Raw genomic sequence first — 22,345 nt, 5'->3', positions numbered from 1 at the left:
ACATTTACAGGGAGCTCAAGCTCGGGAGGAAAAATACTCTACCTGCGTTTACCATATTTATATGCAAATTCACCGAGCCCCACACTGTGCATAAGCACCTTTTTACACGCCCAAACAGATGGACTCATGGGAGGCTTACCCCCTATTGCTTGGCCAACAGTGTTTCAGCCTGACATTGCAGGATACCTAAAATAACCTCTGGAGTGGAACGCAAAGTTTCACTGCAGGTCACAGCTGGTCGCCTGTCTGCTCGTGATGCTGTTACATCACACACCAAGACGACCAGCTTCATCTGCCACATCTGATTTTTCAGCAAGACACATAACAGTAGGGGAGAGGATAGATGCTTGACGGATGAAACTACTGCTGCACAAAGTAAAAGTACTTAGAGATACAGTATGCGACTGACATTAAGTGTGGTTTTGGTGGAAATCTTAAATGATTTGTTACTTTAGTAGAAATGAGATTAAATTAGATGAACCTTTTTAGAAGCACTTTGTAACACCTCAGCAACCAACCTTTCATGACTAACACCCCTCCCTCTGCTGTTCCCATGATCTCCTGCTCATCCAGGCGAAACAGCACCGAGATAGTGTGTGTGACCCCAGCCGGACAAGCTCCAGGCCCTACCCCGGTCATGGTGGACATCAACTCAGCCGAGCTGAGAAACCCAGAGGTCAAGTTCAACTACTCGGATGATCCCACCATCCTCAAAATTGAACCCGACTGGAGCATTGCCAGGTAAGAGGAAACATTAGTATGGGGTAAAACAACTAATTTGCTGGCACTACGTGTGGCTTTACATTGCATACATTGTCTGAATTATTATAAAAAGTGAAGTGTACTAAATAATTATGAGGAGAGTGCTTGCCTGCTCACCCTATTCTTCGTAATCTATATAGAATGTAATAAAATTCAGTGTATGAGCTACAATGCTGATTGATCTATAGAGAAGATATAAACGCACCAATGCATTATTAATCCTATATGATGGTTCCGCTGTACATTAATGTATTTTTATATGAGCCTCACCAACTAAACTGAAATATGAACTCCGCGTATCAGTTCATTGATGTAATATTCCACCAATACTCCCAGCCCGGATCTCAGTGAAAAGAAAAACAAACATTGCTCTCAATTTTCAACCTCATCTCTCATTTTAGAGATCTCTTATTTATTCTGTTTATAGTTGTGTATGAAAAGTAAATGTTTGTGAGCAGCAGCAGTAAAGGAGGGCTCCTGGAGCAGTGCACTGGTACTTGAGTTGCAGCACAGATATACAGTGTGTGTAAATATTACTTGACTTCATTGAAATGAGGCTTTATAGGCATGGGGAGGTTTCCTGATCAAACCCAAGCTGTGTTGTGGAGTGTAAAAGATATGGAAATAAAAAAATAATAATAAAAAAAGCTTGCAGCAACCCAATGCTAATAGGCTCACTAATATGACCTAGAAACCTCTCTGTTCTTCAGCTCATGTGGTTCTCATTGACTTAGACAAAATACTTCTAGGAAATGTTTGTGCATTATTTCCTGGGCTTTTTTATGGGGTTGCACTTCTCATATATATTAAAATAATAGAAATTGTAACTCAAAATAGCAATATAAAGATGGGCTGTCTTACGACAATAATTTACATAAACTGTCTGCCTATGTGCAATCTATGGCCGGGAGTATTTTGGTATGTAGATGATATATATTATTGCCACTCTTCATCAAGGGTTAAAGTTTTATTTCACCACAACAGATTTTTATCCCCTCAACACTGCACTTGTTTTGGGTGTTTCACTCATTTCTCCTTTACAGTTATGGTTCTATTTACCCGTCTCTTTTGTCACTGTGTCTTCTTTTGTCACCCTGTTGTAAAGCAGAGCTCATCCAAAATACTCTTGATCCTCTCCCTATTATTGCAAGTCATTCTTGGTCTAACAAAACATTTTGCAAAGATTAACTCTTATTTATACAGTGATGTGCGATTTACATCGTTCACAATGCATTGTTTGCACTGAAAGTGTAGAAAAGGTTTACTGCTGTAGCTATAATGTTTTTTACTGCTCATTCCCCTTGAAAATGTTCTTAATACTTTTGTCTTTTCACTCGATATTTCATTGCCACGTGCCCCTGTCAGCTGCCTTAATGCCACTCAAAACCCCTAAAACCTTATCGCCACGCAGTCATTTTTTTCTTCTAGCTCCTCTTTCCATCTCATCACCGGCTAACCAGGTTTAGAAATATGACAATGGAACCCCTAACTTGTTTTATATTTTTGATTTTATTAACAATAGCACAATGCTCTTGAAAGTGGTGTTCCTGCTTTTATAAAACCCAGCAATGAATGCACCTGTGTATTAATTCAGTGCATAGTGACTTCCAGTGATTGTGGGTCTTAAACCTTTCCGAACACGGCTCTGATTTCTAAGTTATATGTTAACTCATTTAGCTGCTGCCAGACTTGTTCACATCAGCTAAAGTTCAGCATCTCAGGCCAACAGCGGCTGTTAAGAAGGCAGCGGGGAAAAGGAAGTCTTTCACCACTTTCTGTTGGTCAGCATCACATGGACCTGAATAGGTCACAGGTGTAAAGGTTACACATGTCAGATCACTGACAACATGGACCTTTCTGAGTGTATATCTCAATCTGAAAATACCACAGCAAAATTTCAGTACATGCAACTTAATATCTCCCTAGAGGCGCTGTGGAGAGTTCATTAAATATTGCGTAGAGAGGTCATACGACGAGATATGATGAGATAATTACAATAGCAATTCCCTTCTCAGTCACTGCAGTTTACTTTCTGGTTGAAGCATACAAAGATGGTGGTGACATCACTCAGTTTAAGGGTACATTACATATTCTCATATTGGTAAAATGAAGCAAATTGACATAAATTTTTAGGATTTGTTTTTAATACGTTTTGGACTAATTGCAACTGCCGTTAAAGACAATGTTATCAGCAAACATTTTTGTTGTCATGGCCTATAATTGTTCTTCCTCATGTGTTTAATACTCTCTTTTAGTGGAGGGACCATGTTGACCGTTACGGGAACCAATTTGATGACTATCAAAGAACCCAAGATGAGGGCTAAATATGGAGCTGCCAAGTCAGAAAATGTAAGTGGACAGCCACACGCACACACACACACACACACACACAAAATAAGTTAGTAAATTGAATTCACACAGGTATCCCTGTATGGCGTCTCTATCTTTCCTTTGTAACGTTCTCTTTAGAAGTACTGATTTTCAAATGATAACACACACTCATGGGACACACGCACCTTACCTGTCAGTCAAGCAGCCAAGGGCCTATTTTCTGTTTGTTTTTGATGTTGAATTTCCTTTTAGCAGCTTTAACCTTTGAAATGTCAAGCAGTAATAAAGCGGCTCCCGCAAATCCCCCTCTCCTCACCTATAGCGCCATGGGGCTTAGCTAACCTTTCCCCCTCACCAGCACTTTGCTCAAAGTAAAAGAAATATCAGTTTTTGCCTTTGTGGCCCCTCTCTGCAGTTAATTTGGCTTTGCTTGGTTAATTTTCCGATTGACCTACAAATAGATTGATTTTGATACTGCTTTTTTTTCCCTGTCATGTTTTTAAATGTGACATCCACTGACACTTTTTTGTCGACTGACTATCATTACATTAAATTTCCTCTTCAATGACTAATATGTATTATATACAGTATATCCAACCCTTTGGGCTGTTTCCAAACTATTTCCACCTCTGACACTATTATTCCAACTTCCTCTTAACATTGTAATGCAGACATGTTCACTGATATCATAAAGGCCTCTAGCAGCTCTACTTAATATGTTAATTGGTTTACCTATTCTCTTATGAATGAACCTGCATGACTAATGTGTAATTTGTGTTCCTCCTCAGAACTGCACCGTAGTCAACAACACGGTGATGGTGTGTCTCGCTCCCTCTGTGGTCGGATCTGACAAAGTTTTCTCCGAGATGGGGAGCAGTCCAGATGAAATTGGCTTCATCATGGATAATGTGCAGTCTGTGCTGGTGGTCAATGAGACATTTAGCTACCATCCAGACCCTGTGTTTGAACCTCTGAGCCCGAATGGCATGTTGGAGCTAAAGCCCAGCTCTCCACTTATACTCAAGGTAAATTGCCTTGTGCTTTTAGCATTGATCTGTTTTTGCTTTATTATCCTCTGTTCTAAACCTGGTTTTGTTTCCCCCTCCATTATATCCGTTTATGTGATATTGTTCTATTTGTTCATGTGTGTCCTCATGTCGTCTCAGCTCAATTGCCTCTTCCCATCATTCAATGAACCATTTGGGCTCCCCACTTTTCTTTCTGCTCTCTTGCATCACCTGTTCTGGTTTATTTCTGATGTCAGACCTTTTCTTGAGTAAAAAGAAGACTCAATTGTCAGACTGAATAATGTCAAGGTGGACTTTGCATCAAAGTTTATTTTGTGAAAGTTTAAAAGTTAAACTTTGCAGATGACTGTAAAAGAAGACCCTAGTAGCAATGCTTTTAAAACCTCAGTCTCACATATTTTTAAGCTGTATAAAACCTTTAGTCAGTATCCATACCCAAGGTTACTGATAAAGATGGTGTTGTCATTTGAAATGATTGGTTCAGCACAGCATTATTTCATAATGTATGTGCCTCAGCCTTGAAAAGTGTTTCTTTGCCTACTGACTTTTGAGTTTCAGTTAAGAAAATGGGACTTCTGAAATGCAACTTTAAAAAAATAGTCAAAAGAAACATACAGTATTGCTTTGTCACCTGATCTGGTTTCTTTGAGACTTCGCAGACATGCTTACTGCAAACCATTGAGTCATTTTGTATTCATAGAAATATATATCATGACCATAGATTGAAGTAAAAAATGCAATAATTGTTGCGCATTTTTGTTTTATTTGGCGGGGTGTGTGTTGTTTTTTTTTTACATTTTTTTTTGTTGATGTAAATAATTCTGAAGGTTTTTGCCTGGCCTCAACACACTGTTGCAATGGTTACCCACCATAGACACAATTTCAAATCTACGTGTTTCACTCATGACACAAAGCTGCATGTAAAACCGAAATAATTACACAACTGACTCAAATTGCAGTTAGTTAACCTCCTTAGATGGTCTTTCAAATTATAATTCACCATTTGTGTTTACCACCATATATATTAGTATATATTACGTGTATGTTTGTGTGTTTTTCTAGGGCCGTAACCTAATCCCTGCAGCCCCTGGAAATACAAAGCTGAACTATACAGTGCTGATTGGGGAGACACCATGCGTTCTCACCTTGTCAGAGAGCCAGCTACTGTGTGAGTGGCCCAACCTGACTGGAGAACACAAAGTCACTGTGAGTACTGTGCTGCCAAGCTATGAAATGCTTATTATTATTATCATATATTGGATGCTCTTCATTTATTTTTGGTGTATTACTGTTTACTTTTAATTTCCTATAGAGTTGAGTTACTTCATCACCCTTTTGTTGTAGTTCTTCAAATACAGAATGCCTGTATGTGGGTTTTAATTATTCTCAGTTTCTTAGTCTGTGTTCATCCCTTTCATTTATGTCAATGCACTTCCTGCCTTTTCATTCATTCTGCTCATTCTTTCCTCCCCAAGCATAAAAGCTAAATCTCTTTAGTCGTTCTAGAGTCCCTATCCCCATTCATACTTCTCCACCCGTAAAAACACACATCCTGGCTCTAATATAGCTCGGGGTGTTTGCAAATGTATTTATATTTTAGAGGCTTTTCATTGGTCTTGCCTGGTTGGAATACTCATGGGGCTTGGAACAATATTGATATTCAATAGAAAACCCAAATGGCTAGTGGGCGTGGGGTGCCTGGGACTACTTTTATTCTACATTATCCTACATTTTGTATTTCTTAGATATAAGCCACTTGAAGAATGAAAGAAGGGTGAAAATGGATAGGAAAGTAATCACTTATTGTTCCCATGCTTCAGCAAGCCAGGACTGTTTTTTTGCGATAGGGTGTGTGACTGTATAAATTACCGGTGTATACTTTACTACCTCGGGGCACATAGTATGTTTAGCTAAAGGGGTTCAGGTTTGGTCTGGACTTAACTCAACTGAAAATATCATAGCCAATACAATAGTTTATAAAGCATTACATTAGTTTGATGGATTTATATTCAAATCAGACAGGTTTCAGCCCATCATCAGGTCAGATTCTATAGTAGCTGGTTGATTATATGTTACCGGTAATGTTTTTAATTGACATGCAGTCCAGTAGTGTTGTTTTGTTTGTTTTGGTATCATTTTCTATTTTGTACGGCATCTAAGTGTCTAACTAACAAGAGTATTCCTCTCTCTAGGTGCGTGTCGGAGGCTTTGAATATTCGCCGGGGACCTTGCAAATCTACTCGGACAGCCTTCTCACCCTGCCTGCCATCATTGGTATTGGAGGAGGAGGCGGCCTGCTGCTGCTGGTTATTATCGTGGTGCTGATCGCTTACAAGAGGAAGTCCCGTGATGCAGACCGCACCCTCAAACGACTCCAACTGCAGATGGACAACCTGGAGTCCAGGGTAGCCCTCGAGTGCAAGGAAGGTAAGTTGGATCCCTCATAAAGGCTACATTCTCTTGATCGTTCTCTCTAAATAACTCCTGTATCCCGAAATAACTGTTCCCTTGCTACAGCTTACCTCAAACACTGCACAACCCCAATTAAACAGCGCTATCCATTTTAGTCTCGACTTTCTCACTTGCTCTGTTTCTCCCTCCCTCCCACTTTCAAATCATCCCCCCTGCTGTTATGTGGCAGTGTGTTTGTGTGTGTGTGTGTGGGGGAGGGGTCACGGGGAGGAGGAGGGGGGGGTTGTATGTTGGTGTGATTCCAGAGGAGTACTTTGATCTGAGCCAGCCACCAGATGTTGGCTCTCCACCCTGTGAGAGAGCCGCCTGGCTGGCCTTACTGTCATCCACAGTGTGAGAGAGGCAGAGATGGAGGGCAGGTAGATGCAGGGCACAGAGGTGGGACAGTGAGGGAATAGAAAGGAAGGAGGGGCTTGGCAGCAAATCAAGCTGGGGGAGAAAGCGATAGACTTGCACACCAGCACATTAGCATAAATTAATTTGGCAGGCAACTGCATGGATTCAGCAAGTGACTATTGATGCTGCTAACTGGTTTGTCTGCTGTGGGAGGCAGATGGGAAGAAAGAGTAGAATACTGATAACCATAATCATGAGCATACACTTCCATACTGCGTCGGTAAAGATCAAATAAAACATGCATTGTGACTGCTAAGAAGGATGTGCGGGTTCACTTGTACAATAAACCGGTGCAATATAAAATGAAAGGTTTTGTAATTTAGTGCTGAGTATTAAAAGGTGTTTTAGCTACAATGGTTTTGTAGGATCAGGTTTCAGAATAGGAATTCAGAATGAATGATCAAAATCCCAATGTGTCAAGTATAGAAGTTAATTCCACATGATGTATCGTGTCTGTTTGTCTGAGCAGTGTATCACTTTTTCATCATATCCGCCTCTATTGCAAATGGAGACTTGATAACACCGTGATAGTTGTAAGAAAAATGCAATTGTTACAAAAAGAAACTGATTCCATCTTAAGAAATTATCTGCTGTTCTCTGAACATAAATACATAAATACTCATTTGGGCCAGAAATACACAAATGCACAATTAAGAAAACTGCATAATCTATGCAGTGTGGGGAATATGAGGATCAGAGTGCTCAACAAGCATGCATGCAATTGGGGGTTCAGTACCTTGCTCAGGGGCACCGGAAGCAAACTGCCATGCCTCTAGCTAGCACCATTCTCAATTAAAATTGGTCTACGAAACTCATAAATAATGAAACACTACATCATTACAACATGCAAATAAATTATTTTAAACATGATAGCTAAAGAAAGCGGTCTTCAAGTATTAATGTTAAAGTTAGCTGGAATGACAAATGCATGACACAAGTGTGACCTCCAAGGTTTCATTTTGAAGGCAAGCAATAGGAAGAAACAGAGAGAGAATCAGAGGGATTGGCTGACAAAAGCCAACTGCTAGTCTGGGTTTTGCAGTGTACCAGTAATTTATCGCAGTTATATTTTTGTTTGTCGGTGTATTTTTGTTGGCTTTGATAGGACAAGCCCACTCACGGACAATACTTCCCGGAAATATTATCATACTAATACTTTACTGAACTGAATTACCATTGCTTTAATCTATTTCTTGAATAAATGCTACCTGCTGAAATGTAATTGAAACTTTTAAATATCCATAGTCATCATGATCCTGTGTTGATCATCATTTTGTGTCTTATGCAGCATTTGCAGAACTGCAGACTGACATCCATGAGCTCACTCAGGAGCTTGACGGAGCAGGAATCCCCTTCCTGGACTACCGCACCTACGCCATGAGGGTCCTCTTTCCCGGGATTGAGGACCATCCTGTGCTCAAGGAGATGGAGGTACTGGTCAGTAGAGAGCACACTAAGCCTATATAACGTACAAGTGAATAAATAAAGTAACTCTCTTGTTCGTAGTGCGCACTACAAAAACCTTGTTGGCTGCCTCTTGATGTTAGTAGTTAAGTGATCAAGGGTTGATTGGGTTCAGATGATGACTAAATGAATGAACGAGGGCTGAACAATTTGGGTATATGACCTGAATTATGATTTCTTTCCCCTTCCCAATATTGCCATTGCAATGGCACATCAGGTTGCCACAACAGTATCCAACTCATGCTGTTATTTAGCCAAAGATGTGTTACAAAAACACAATAACAGCACTGTTGCTCTACACCAGGGTTCACCAATATGGTGCCCGTGGTGACCAGATCGCCCCGAGGACCACATGAGTAGCCCTTGGGCCTGTTATAAAAAGAACGAACTAGTGGTAGGGCATTGTGATTTCCTAGCAATGTTGTAAAAAATGTAAACCCTTGGAGAGATTTACCGAAATAGTGCTGCGTATTGATATTCATCTGTTTCCTACCTTGTTAAACAATTTTTGATCGGTTTTGTGAGAAATCATTAACGTGATTAGTATCATCACACATAATAATATCAGTAATTATTCATAATAACATACAGAGGATATAAAAACTCCCCTATTCACATGCCAGGTGTTTTGATATACAAAAATAAAAATAAAATGAGACCAAGATAAATAATTTTTCCACCATTAATGTGATCTATAACCTGCACAAAGCAATTGAAAACAATCTTGTTTAGAGAGAGGTGCAAATAAGTTGAAATAATGTGGTTGCAGGAGTATTAAATGTTATTTCACAAGTGTGTATCAAACTGGTAGCCCTTCGCAACAGTCAGTACCCAACAAGTAGCTCTCAGTTTCAAAAAGGTTGCTGTTCCCTGCTCTAGACTTATTATTGAACAATAGCGTTAGCGTTATTATGGAACATGAAGCTCAAATATGCTTCGCTTAGCTTTGCAAGTGCTCCTTTGGTGGTAAAATTGTATGTTGTTCTCTCTCATTTATATTTGAATTTCTACACTTGAATAATTGCATTTACAAACTGAATTTGAAAAAAAGAATTTGAATTTGTATCGTTTAATTTGAAAGCTACAATGGTTTTGTAGGATCAGGTTTAGCCCAAACTCACTCAGTTCCTTTGACCTCATGATTCTCATTTGCTCTGACATGCACTGTGAGCTGTCAGGTCTTCTATAGACAGGTGTGTGGCTTTCCTAATCAAGTCCAATCAGTATAATGAAACACAGCTGGACTCCAATGAGGTGTAGAACCATCTCAAGGATGATCAAAAGAAATGGACAGCACCAGAGTTAAATATATGAGTGTCACAGCGAAGGGTCTGAATACTTATGGCTGTGTGATATTTCAGATTTTCTTTTTTAACAAATCTGCAAAGAATTCAACAATTTGTTTTTTTCTGTCAATATGGGGTGCTGTGTGTACATTAATGAGGGAAAAAAAAGAACTTAAAAGTATTTTAGCAAATGGCTGCAATATAACAAAGAGTGAAAAATTTAAGTAGTTCTGAATACTTTCCGTACCCACTGTATAAGAAATGCTTAGAAAAAATGAACCGAAATGTATTTGTTTTCATGCCTCACTGAAAATATTTTATTGACAAGAAAATAGTTTGCTGCTCAGTGTGAATTCAAGAAATACAATTATCAAAATAAATAAAAACTATTTGTCATTCATTTTTAAGTGAAATGGCTTATTTTTTCTTGTGTATTCATCATTGGTCTTTAACCAAGCAACAATATAATTTATCCAAATACTCGATTATTTGATAAAAATTTTCATCATAGTATTAAAGTGATGGCATAACCAACGAGTTTTGAAATAATAAGTCGCGGATAATAGTTTAACTTGTGTTCAAGATACTGTAAAAAGGGGTTAGGTAACCAAAAAAATGCTTGCAATATCTCTACATTATTTATTACAAATGACGATTTGAAATTTTGGTCAAGATGTTAGCAAGAATCATAGAAGTTGACGCAAATGATTTGCTTTTGCTGGCCACATAAAATCCTCGAGATTGACAACTGTGCAGTCTATTCTTTCGCACACGCGTCAGACGAACCATTTCCTATCATGTAAATTGTGATAATCACGCATAAATCATGTTTTTATCATATTGTGATCGGCAATTAATCTTTCAGCCTTTATAATAAACCAAGAACATAAATTACATTTCAAGTCAAATGCACTATAACTGCTAACACTTGCATTGTCCTCCATCACTGGACTGTTTAATGTAGCATAGCATGTACTTCCATCATTGCATGGAAACGCACAGTGCAGACTTGTGTGCTGATATGCATGGAAGGTGTCAGGTGCATTTGAGGCCCTCAGTATCTGCACTATACTATCATCTGTATTCCAAGGGGATGGTGTTGCGCGACATCGGATTTTCATTTGTATGGCCCAGGCAATCACAGACCACAGTAGTGCAGTAGTAGGCAGATCAATTTCTTATTACAGCATGAAGCTCACATCCTCATCTTTAAGAGAGGAAGAGACTCGATGGAGAGCATGTGGGAGAGTAGTGAGGGATGAAGGGGGTAAAAGAAAAAAGATAAAGCATCAGGACAGCTGTGGAGAGAATAATAGGTCATGGGAATAAGTGAAAGGGGATGACAATAAATGGGTTTATGCATGTAGCTGAAACTGAATCAATTTGTCTGATTTTCTTTTTGAGGAGACAAATAACGAGTTTATGTGAAGACATGCATTGCTCTTGTGACTATTTTGCCAGTGTGTCCTTGTGTAACTCCCTGCAAATTAAATTATACTATCTTGCTCATGCTCACTTTCTTTCTCTGGTGCCTCTTTTTCTTTGCTCTCACTTTCTTAACTACTTTCCATCCACTCAACCTTTTATCAATTTCTTCTTTTTCCTCCATCCATCTGTTCTTCCTTAAACCTTCTCCTCCAGGTCCCAGCTAACGTGGAGAAGGCTCTGACATTGTTCGGACAGATGCTGACCAAAAAGCACTTCCTGCTGACCTTCATCCGCACCCTTGAAGCACAGCGTTCCTTCTCAATGCGAGACCGCGGCAATGTGGCCTCCCTCATCATGACTGCACTGCAGGGGGAAATGGAGTACGCTACAGGCGTCCTTAAACAACTCCTGTCTGACCTCATCGACAAGAACTTGGAGAGCAAGAATCACCCGAAGCTCTTACTCCGGAGGTATGCACAAAGGGATTATTTTATACCTTTCGATAGAGAGCAGCGAACATAAGAACAGTCAGTTTGCCAAGATGTGCATGCCTGCGAGTTGTGTGTTGTCGTGGAGCTGGACGGAGGGGACTCTTTTTTTAGAAGCATATGTGACGTTTCTTCCTCTCTTTCTGTCAACCCTGTCGCTGTCAGAAAGGATTACACCCCTGAGCACACACATTCCCAGTGGAGCTGCAGACAGACCGACCTCTCCCGCTCTCTCTCTCTCTTTCTCATACACACACACACACACACACAGGTAGTTGGGGGATACAAGTGATGGAGTGAATGTCAATGGATAGAGAGGAGAAGCATTTACAAGGATGTGTGTTAAAGATAGATGATAAGGTGGCTCGGTAAAGGTGGGGCATTATGCAAGAGGAGTGAAATAAAGGGCAAGAGTGAGTTTGGGCTAAGAGAGGTGGATGGAGTGCAGGAACAGAAGAACTGTGATCAACATGTCTACAGGAAGATTTCAGCTGGAATCGAACTGGTGGAAGAATATGGAATATATACAGTAATACATGTCTTTCACATTGAGGTCCTGCGAAATAGCTGCATCAGAGCTGTCACTGAAGGCCCTGCTATATAAACACAACCCAGCATTGTCACCATTAAAATAATACATTTGAAAAAATAGTACGTTTCCAAATAAGTCGGGATTTGACATTAAATAACTTTTTTTCCCCCATTTCCCCTTCTCCCAGGAGAGATTTAATTTTAAAAAATCTAATCAAATAAATGACTGTCCACAAATGTGCCTTTGTAGAGCCATTTCTAATCCCCTCCAGTGGGGAATGGTCACAAAATGCTGTCCTTGCTAAACACACTAGTTTCTGGAGCTTTAACTGCCAAGCAAGACAAGAACTTTCTCCAAGAAAGCACAATAAAATGACTTAATGGGCTAACTTTAGTTGGACAGTTTCTTTCTGGACAGGAATGCTACCGCGAACTCTATTCTTTAGAGCACGTGTTTTAGAACAATGGGCTTTGGCACATAGTTTCCCTGAATGAGAGGATGAAACGTGTCACCCTCTGCCAGGGCCTGACATGCCCAGAAGCGTCTTCTATCCAGGTATATTCACCTCCGTTGTCCTCCAGCTCTCCTTTCCCTGTTGCCTCATCTTTCATCGGTTACATTTTGCTGACAGCCATGAAAAAGAAAGTGTTCCGCATAGATCAAACAACATTCAACAGTCAAATGGGAGGCTGGCGGAAGCGTAGGAGTTCAAGTCTCGTTCCTGCTAAAGGCTTTCACTAGCTGGTTTCTTTGGCCTAGTTTCACAGTTTTTTCCCCTGCTCCTTAGTCTTGAAACAGAACTTCAGCACAAACACTGTAAAATTTAATTTCGGTGGTGTCATTTCTCATCATAGTGAACCCTTTCCACCTTTTTGCAACCTTTGCAAAACAAATAGTCAATATTTAATGGAAGCTGGAAATGTGGCCCAGTTAGACAGCCCATCAACCTCCACATAGCTACTGTGAGTCTTTTCAAACACTAACCCAAGGAATGGATAATTAAACAGCAATCGTGACAAGGAAGTGTTAAAAACAACAAGTAGAAAAGGGGGGTGGGGTGTAAATGAAAGAAATATGGGGGTGTTTTCCCTGTCTAATTTGTTTACTTGTCTATGGGAACAGTGAAAGGACTGAATCATCTAATAATGCAGCATTAATAGGTAAGATCTAAAGTGTTAATTTATATCCACATATTGTAGTTGAGGAGGCTTTTTGACATAGAAAGGTGTGCTGGGGGTGAGATTTTTGTATGTTTTAAGATTAAATTGTCACCCCCTCTCACCCTTTTCTCTTCCTTGTCTTTCCCAGGACGGAGTCAGTGGCTGAGAAGATGCTCACCAACTGGTTCACTTTCCTGCTTTACAAGTTCCTCAAGGTAATAATGGTCTCTCACACCCATAGGCACACATGCTTTGGAGTGATTCCGCTTGCAGTAGAGTAGAAAAATCCCCAGTAATGCGCACAGCTGCAGCAATAGATAAGGCAGAGGCCAGTGGCTACCTATCGTTTACCTCTGCCTTTCATTTGGTCAATGCCCCTCTCTTCCAAATGTCGGAATTTATAGGGTCTGAAGCTGTGTTCACATGTGGTCGCTCGTGCTGTTGTGACTGCCAAAGCTTTTCACCAGATCCTCTTCGTTTCCCTCACTTCATTATTTTAGAGCCAGAATGTGTACGTTTACCTTTGTGAATATGTGAGTTGTTTTTGTTTGAGCTGGCTGTCCATCTTCCGTTCTCTTTGAATTGCTCTTGGATGCAGAATCAGAGAGATTTACGATGGCTTAAACTTTCATTTTCCCCTACTTGTGTGCTTTGTTTATTCAAATATTGCTGCATCTATTCAATCAATCTTAAACTGGCATTCGAGTGAACATTGATCCACTCGAACCCCCGGGAGTACCAAAGAAAACAGTAGATGTTAAGCCAAAACAGACAAAAACATACAAATTCAAAATATCTACAAGAAAGGTATGGGTTAAATGTGTTTATACAGGGATGCTAAAATGTTGGTGTGAATAAAAATGGTGCATAAAAATGCCTGGGAATGTTGTAGGTTTCGATGAATTACCAGCCCTCCCTTTATATAAAGCGCACAAGAAATGCAGTACAGAAGTACTCAACTCATTTGCATCCCTCCTATTCAGCTGCAGTGGCTTCCTTGTATGTGTAGCACTGCTTGAATTAATATGCATGTTGTATATTTGTTATGCCTGAACACCAAAAGGGCCTTGCACAATTTCCACAGAAATTTGGAAGTGTTCATTTTAGGAACGGGTTTTCAAATGTGAAGAAAACAATTAATTCATAAATATTTTTTTTATTTTCTATTTATTTATTTTTTTAAGTCAATGGTGCCATGAGAACAAATTTAATTCATTACTTTACCACACTTGTGACTAAAAACCTATCTCAAATCATTATCCCGAATTGGAATGAATAGAAATGCTATTAATCCGTTCCAGCCTTCCCAAAGACAAAAAAGTTTTGCAATGCTTTTTTTTTTTTTTAATGAAACAAATTCCCTCTATAATAATATACTTTATAAAACATACACTGATGACATAATTAAATAGAATAAAAATAATAGTTTTTGTCACACTGTCTCCTTCAATTCAATGCACATTGTGCTGCTCATTCTAGTGTGCGCGCCTTGGTGCCTTAGCCACCTGGAAGCAGTATATGATAGTTACTTCACACTTATTTTCCTGCCCGGAAGCAGCAGCCAATCTTATTGTGTAGGGTGTGTCCTGCCTAGAAAGTGGGATTCATATAGCTTTTAAAAAGGATAAAGAAAAGAGACTAAGTACTGTTATAATGTCTGTCTGAGTGTGTTGCTGCGCTGTTTGTGTTCAAATATCTTTCGCTTAAAGAATTATAACAGCCACATAGAAGATAATCGTTGCCTATGTTAGCATTAGCCTTAAGCTAGCAGACTAAAGGCTAAGTTATGTGGTTGTTTTAAATACACAACATTCACTTAACAAGGGAGTGGCAATAAACAGCTTTTTGTTTTTGTTTTTTGTTTTTTTACAAATAACTAATTCTGTCTGGTACTGCCACCACTTTTTTAAAAGGGAGAATGCCTCTCTGAGCTCCTGTTTAAATGCGGAATGTCTGAGTGCCCATCCCTAGTACATATCCGCTGTATCATTTAGTTATGTTTCCTTTTATTACAGCGATCCCTGTTAGTTTTATTGGAATGATGCTCCTCACTGGAGTGAGAGGTGACAAGCATGACAGTGCACGAGGGAGAGAGAAAGACGGAGCATCCCATTGCTCGTTGCGCGTTTGACGTCCCCAACACAACAAAGTGCTTCTCTGAGCATTTTCACCACTCAGTCATTAACCTTCTTTTAACTTTTCCATCAATTGCCACTCACTCACACTTTCTCAGATTTCTCTCGTTTGCATGCACACACAGAGGAAAGAGACACAAGGGAGATTGGATTAGTGTAACAAAATAGTGTCTTGTTAGTTAATTAAAGGCCAAGCCTAATGCCAAGTTTAACACACGATACATTTCCAAATGCATTACAACAAATACGTATTTCAACATCTGCGCTCCTGGTGCTTTTGATGTAGATGATTATTTTTATCTTGTTGTTACAGGAGTGTGCTGGTGAGCCGCTCTTCATGCTGTATTGTGCCATGAAGCAGCAAATGGAGAAGGGGCCCATAGATGCAATCACAGGAGAGGCCCGCTACTCCCTCAGCGAGGACAAGCTCATCAGACAGCAGATTGACTACAAGACTTTGGTCAGTGCATCAACTCATACAATCACTTGGCAGGCAAGCAGGGGAAATTGCGTGTATATAGTATTTGAGTATATATTGATTTATTCACTGTATATATGTGGCTAAAGGCTAACTCTGTATATCTGCAGGTCAAAACTTGCGTCCACACGTGAATAGTTACCGCTTCATGTCTTGCTAAGTTCCTGCTCTATATGTTTGCCTCTGCCTCCTCCATGCATAGACACTGCACTGTGTGAACCCAGAGAATGAGAACGCTCCCGAGGTGACTGTAAAGAGTCTAAACTGTGACACAGTGACACAGGTGAAGGAGAAGCTCTTGGATGCCGTGTACAAGGGCACACCCTACTCTCAGAGACCAAAGGCCTCCGATATGGACCTGGGTAAAAAAGATAATAGGCTATCAGATGCATTTATATACAACAGTTGTGTACAATAAACTCTGGTCTTGTTTTCAAAATTCACACGTTCACATTTTGGTCTTTTTCTCTATTTCTCATGATCCAAAACATGTGTGAAGTCTTAATTGTTGAGGGGAATATTGTGTGTATGTTTGTGTATCAGAATGGCGACAAGGAAGGATGGCTCGCATCATCCTTCAGGATGAAGACGTGACCACAAAGATCGACAATGACTGGAAGAGACTCAACACCCTGGCTCACTACCAGGTAGGCGGCTGCTTTGACCCAAGTTTGATTCAGTAAAAAACTCTCCTTTGACCTCTGCTTTGTTTGTTTAAGAAAAAAGTAATAGGGAGTAATCTGTTATCAGAAAACCTGTAACTCTGCAAGTCACATTTTAACATTGTAAAGTGTCACAAATGGAAGGGTTGAATATGAAGTTAACCAAGCGTTACGGAAGAGGAATGAATGAATGAATATATATATATATATATATATATATATATATATATATACACCGTAATTTCTCATGTATCATGCGCATTTTTTCCTCAAAAAAAAGTCAAATGTCAATAGTGCGTATTATACATAGGTATAGGGGGAAATTAAAAAGCTTTCACATTTTATAAATGTATGCCGCCATCAAGAGGTTATGAAAAAGCTGTACACTTTCATTCCAATGTCACTGCCACCTAGAGGTTATGAGAAAGGTGTACACTTTCATTCTAATATGCCGCCACCTAGAGGTTATGAAAAAGGTGTAGCCCACACTTTCATTCCAATATGGCAGGGTATGACTGCATACACTGTATGTACAGTTGTGCTCATAAGTTTACATACCCTGGCAGAATTTGTGAAATGTTGTTTTTTTATGAATATGACTTTTCTGAATGCTTGACAGTTTAATTTTAATCCCTATTAAAATAAAATGCCCTTCATGTTTTCTTTAAAGAATTGTATCCATCTTACAAATTCTGCCTGGGTAATCAAACATATGAGCACAACTGTCTGTTTTCTCATTTACTAAATAAAATTAAGGCTGTGAATGTAAAAATAATAGTAAGTAAATAAAGTATTATGTTCAAATAAAGTGCTTAACTTCAGAATAATTCTTTGAAAAACATACTACGTTTTGATCATATGGGTAGAAGCAAAATCATGCATTGTAAAAATGCATTATACATAGGTAGAAGGGTTTTCCAGAAATTTGAGGTCAACTTTGGGGGTGCGTATTATACATGGGTGCACATTATACACGATAAATTACGGTATATGGGGTGAGGTGAGTCACTTCCCAGAAAGACTAAACAATGCAGACTTTGCAGTGCTGTATGCGTTCAGGTCTGTAACGTTAATGTTGACTTAAATTGACATTCGTCATATTGAACGCAGCAACCAGGAGTTCACTTTTAAAGTTTAATTTCTGGTTCAATGGGTGTCCTCATGTTTCCTCTTTGCCATGAATCTAATACAGTATAGTGGCACAAAAAACACTTGAGGCATTAAGTCTCATGAGTGTTGTTTGACATATTTCCAGTGAGTTTTGCACAAATTCTGGAATTATATGACTCAGGGGGCATGAAACCTAAGAGGTTCCATTTCCATACTTCAGTATGTATTCTCCTGGCAAATTCTTAAAAAAATGTAATAATAATAATAAAAACTTGACCACATGTGTTTATTGTGTAATTCAAAGATTCAATGGGATATTTTTGCAGTGATCTGATAAATGTTGTTGCAGGTGACGGATGGCTCAGTGATTGCCTTGGTACCCAAGCAGAACTCTGCTTACAACATCTCCAACTCCTCCACATTCACCAAATCTCTCAGCAGATACGGTACGAGAGAAGATGTGTGTGTGTGTGTGTGTGTGTGTGTCTGTGTGTGTGTGTGTGTCTGTCTGTGTGAGTGCACGCGCGTGTGTGTGTCTGTTTTGTGTGTCTGCAATTGAGTGCAAATTTCATCCTGTAAAAGCAAACTAATCATGCAGCCTTCTTACCGACTTCGCAAATCCACTCACACATTGTCAAAGTGAAATGGATTTAGTTGTGGTTTTAATTTAATTGGACTTAAATTTCTCAAGCGTGCCTTAGCTAAGTAAATGTGTTACATTTGCATCAGTTTAAAAAGTGGTACTTTGTAACACCAGCTGTGAAGCAGACCTCTGCTCTTCATTTGTAACTTTTCCTTTTCTTAATGTAACAGCTGATGTCCTCCATGGTCGAAAGTAGCTCTTGTTTGCGTGACAGACCCAAAAGCATCTCCATCACATTTCCGTTGACCTGCTCCTGATTCTCTCCTGACATTTGAAACCTCTCAATCCTGTCCTATTTTGTCACTGAAATGACAAGCATTGAAAAATGAAAGCATTAATGCTCCATGTCACAAAAAAAGAGGATCGCAATCCAACAGATTTGGGGAGGAAGACAGAGAGCAAGAGGGTGATGGGTATTATGGGATGAAAGCGTGACATGTGAGTAGAGAGTTTTACTTGAGGGGAGGTTCTTTTCTCTCTCCGAATGCCTTACATATATTATGTTATGTTTCTACTAATCTGGACAGTCTTCATTTGCCCTTGAAATATACTACTGTCACTAATCCACACACAAACCTGGGTTGCTGACCCAGTCTGGTTGGGTCACCTAGTCAAAAGGTGCTTTCACACTGGCCCTCTTTTCATGGCTTTCTCCCTGCCAACTGTCCTGTGTGGGGTACATGTGCGGGTTGGGGGGGAGTCTACCTGCCAATTTGGTGCAATGTAGTTTCAGAGGCGTAACAGACACGGCACGCCTTCTCTGTTTAAGGAGCCATGACTACAGTGTGAAGTTTAACACACAATAGTCACTGTCCACGCCCCTTTGCTCGGAAAGTAATTGTCGCTGTCCCAAATGCTGCTACCGATGTCGCTTCGCATCAAATTATCCGAATGTGCAAAGCCGCAACGGCTGTGTACTTCAGACGCGGCAATGTCCCCCTTGGGTAAGTTGTGTCTGAAAGGGATAGACGAATACATCTGACTCTGCCATTGTCTCTGATATGCCAATTTGCCAAGACGGCAGTGGGAAGAGGAATAAAAAGTTATTGATTAATAAACATTGAAATATTTCAGTTTCCAGTATTTTGACAGGAGCAAAAATATGTAAAATATCTAATTATGTGATCTTCTTTATTTTGTTTGATTTTGGATTTATTTGTGTTTTTATTAACTTTACATAAGGAATTGTCACATTCTGCCTCAGTTCTTTAAACTGCTCAGAAATGAACATTACACGTGTAATTTTGGGTAGAAATAAAAATAATAATAATGCTTGGATTTTACCTCTTCACTTCAAAAGTGGGTAGCAACTTAATGACCAAGGGAAATGTGGGTCCCAAAGTCAGACCAAATGAGAACTTCTGCTGTTGAACTCCATTTTTGGGTTTTTGCCCTTTTGTCACTCATGGCTCACCCATGCCTCGCTCCTTGCAGAGAGCATGCTGAGAACAGCAAGCAGTCCCGACAGCTTGCGCTCCCGAACCCCAATGATCACACCTGACTTGGAAAGCGGCACCAAACTCTGGCACTTGGTAAAGAACCACGACCATTCAGACCAAAGGGAGGGGGACCGAGGGAGCAAGATGGTCTCTGAGATCTACCTGACCCGACTGCTGGCCACCAAGGTAAGAAGATGAGGAGGACGACACCACTATTGACCTTTGTTTTGTGTTGGTCTCTGAGCTCATTAACATTGTTCATAACCTTTCACCAAACAAAATGTGTGTATCCTAATTAGTAGGTTGACCTTTGACTATTGAGTTGTTTGTTGGTGTTGCTGGACTCTCTCTTGGTGGCCTCGGGGCTTATAGGCCCAGGCCTTTACCCTGCAATCGTTACTCTCTAAATTCCTCCACGGCCTGCCTCCACAATACACTTTCAGCATGCACGCGTCCCACTTGCTGAGATGTTGATTTTTTTTTCTTTAGCATAAGGTTGCTGAGCAAAACAGCCAGCATCCATGTGTGTTTCACGGAATTATATATGTGTCAGTGTTGGGCAAACTAGTTCCATAATGTAATATGTGACATACTGTATTTTGGGGAAATAAGCATTTATTTTTCAGTATTAGTCTCTTAATGTGTTCATTTGTATTTCTACAGACATTTTGCATGATTGTCCAGGAGCAACAAATATATAATCCAAATGTTGCAGCTCAAATGTATCGTACATAAACTAGGATTTGCTTATTGAAGTTCCATCCATCCATTTTCAATACCGCTTATCCTTATTTCACTTTCTGATAGGCTTGACGTATCCCATCGTACTGAGAGGCGACATACTGTACACACTGGACTGATTGCCACTCAAACAAAAGAAATCTCATTTGTCTCCAGATTTTCAGTTAAAGAACTAAACTTGTGACACGCATTGAAGAAATGTGCACATGTACACAGAGATCGACACATTCCTGCTGCCTGCCAACAGTGTTGCGTTAAGCAATCCTCAGTGACTCAGCTCGCCCCGGTACTTCCTCTCCCCTGATGTTTCCACTCATTAGCTCCACATTCCCATTGTTCATGCACCACGTTGAACACTATCTGGGATGTCTCAATCAGGAAACCATTACCTAGGCAAGCCAAGGGAAGATGATGAGGAAACGCTGCAGTTTGTTCTTACTTTTGACATCCCCACAGCTTTGTGGGTTTACGATGCTGATTGTAGGACGTGTGATAGAGCACAACACTGCAGGTTGGTTTGAAGAAAATAATGCGTGAAAGCTTGACGACAATATCACATCACTGCAACATCAGAGGTACTTTTGAGGATTGAAAAATTCCATGTGTGTGATACGATCAAAAAGAAAAAAAAACATTGTGAAACAGCCTTAGGCTGAACTCTCATTGGGAGCCATCTGAATTACTAAAAAGCAGACTGAGCACTAAGCACATCACAAAGTCAGGATAGTAAAAGGAAAGCACACTCAAACACCTGCCGGTGACAGCCGTTGCCTCCAGCCACACAATTAGCCAAGATGTGATCCCTAATTAATGATTGCAACTCTTTCCTTAATTTGAGTGTAACCATTAGAGGAGCCCGAGCCACGATACCTTCGAGCGTATCATTTCTCAATAATCTGAACCAAAACCTCCTGGAAATATGAGATTTGATCATTTGTCATTTTATTTCTGCCAAGTAACCGAATCCCACTGTTCTTCTCCTTTTTAGGGCACGCTCCAGAAGTTTGTGGACGACCTGTTTGAGACCATCTTCAGCACAGCCCACAGAGGCAGCGCCTTGCCGCTCGCCATCAAGTACATGTTTGACTTCCTGGACGAGCAAGCCGACAAACACTCCATTTCAGACTCAGACGTCCGGCACACTTGGAAGAGCAACTGGTGAGCCTTCACTGGGGAGGCATGAAACAGGAGACGCAAGCACTGATTATGCAACACTTTTACATTGACAGAGTAATATATAATATCAATAATAATATCAATACAAACTCTATTTGTATTGCTATTCCCTTGCCTGGAGTGTTTTGTAACTGTTGTTATCATGATGATTATCATCAGACATGCTTTGTTGAGCCTTAGGTATGCACACTCAAAAACACTTTTGTACCTTTTGGAGGCCATTGTCATGTCAAATGTTCTGCTATTTATAGCTATAGAAAAGCCTTTCACATTTGTGACTAGAGAGTTTTTGATATTTGGCAAGGAGCCTTAGTTATCCTTAAATATGACACTTAATCCTCAAGTAGGCTGTTCAAAGGTCTTAAAAATGTCACAGACACAGTGATAGATTTTGTTCGAAAAACAGTGGAACGTATTTGTAGCTAGGGTAAGCCCTGTATTGGTCGCCAGCCAATCGCACGTCACATATAGACAAACAAATAATTCTCGCTCACACCTAAGGACAAGAGTCTTCAATTAACCTATGTTTTTGTGGGCGTTGGAGGAAGCCACAATGACAAAAGAAAACCCACACAAGTGTAGTGAGACCATGCAAACTCCACACAGGACGTCGA

The 22,345-nt window shown here is 40.0% G+C and overlaps 1 protein-coding gene across 3 annotated transcripts in view; it reads left to right on the top strand.

Moving 5' to 3' along the window:
- LOC133408410 (plexin-A1-like) overlaps window positions 1-22,345 on the top strand; it is a 209,212-nt gene that overhangs the window by 182,038 nt on the left and 4,829 nt on the right. For 2 of the 3 annotated variants that reach the window (XM_061687294.1, XM_061687295.1), the window contains 14 exons: window positions 574-741; window positions 3,018-3,111; window positions 3,882-4,118; window positions 5,184-5,327; window positions 6,314-6,548; window positions 8,278-8,426; window positions 11,381-11,637; window positions 13,496-13,562; window positions 15,796-15,942; window positions 16,163-16,322; window positions 16,504-16,607; window positions 18,082-18,178; window positions 19,810-20,000; window positions 21,544-21,713. In XM_061687294.1, coding sequence (XP_061543278.1) covers window positions 574-741; window positions 3,018-3,111; window positions 3,882-4,118; window positions 5,184-5,327; window positions 6,314-6,548; window positions 8,278-8,426; window positions 11,381-11,637; window positions 13,496-13,562; window positions 15,796-15,942; window positions 16,163-16,322; window positions 16,504-16,607; window positions 18,082-18,178; window positions 19,810-20,000; window positions 21,544-21,713 — 2,220 coding nt within the window. The remainder of the gene's footprint in view (window positions 1-573; window positions 742-3,017; window positions 3,112-3,881; window positions 4,119-5,183; window positions 5,328-6,313; window positions 6,549-8,277; window positions 8,427-11,380; window positions 11,638-13,495; window positions 13,563-15,795; window positions 15,943-16,162; window positions 16,323-16,503; window positions 16,608-18,081; window positions 18,179-19,809; window positions 20,001-21,543; window positions 21,714-22,345) is intronic. The other variant, XM_061687296.1, reaches the window with a different exon arrangement.

Source organism: Phycodurus eques, chromosome 10 (genome assembly GCF_024500275.1).
Source record: "Phycodurus eques isolate BA_2022a chromosome 10, UOR_Pequ_1.1, whole genome shotgun sequence".
NCBI classification, from domain to species: domain Eukaryota; kingdom Metazoa; phylum Chordata; class Actinopteri; order Syngnathiformes; family Syngnathidae; genus Phycodurus; species Phycodurus eques.
Note: the sequence above shows the minus strand (reverse complement) of the source record. Positions and strands in the feature narration are given on the sequence as shown.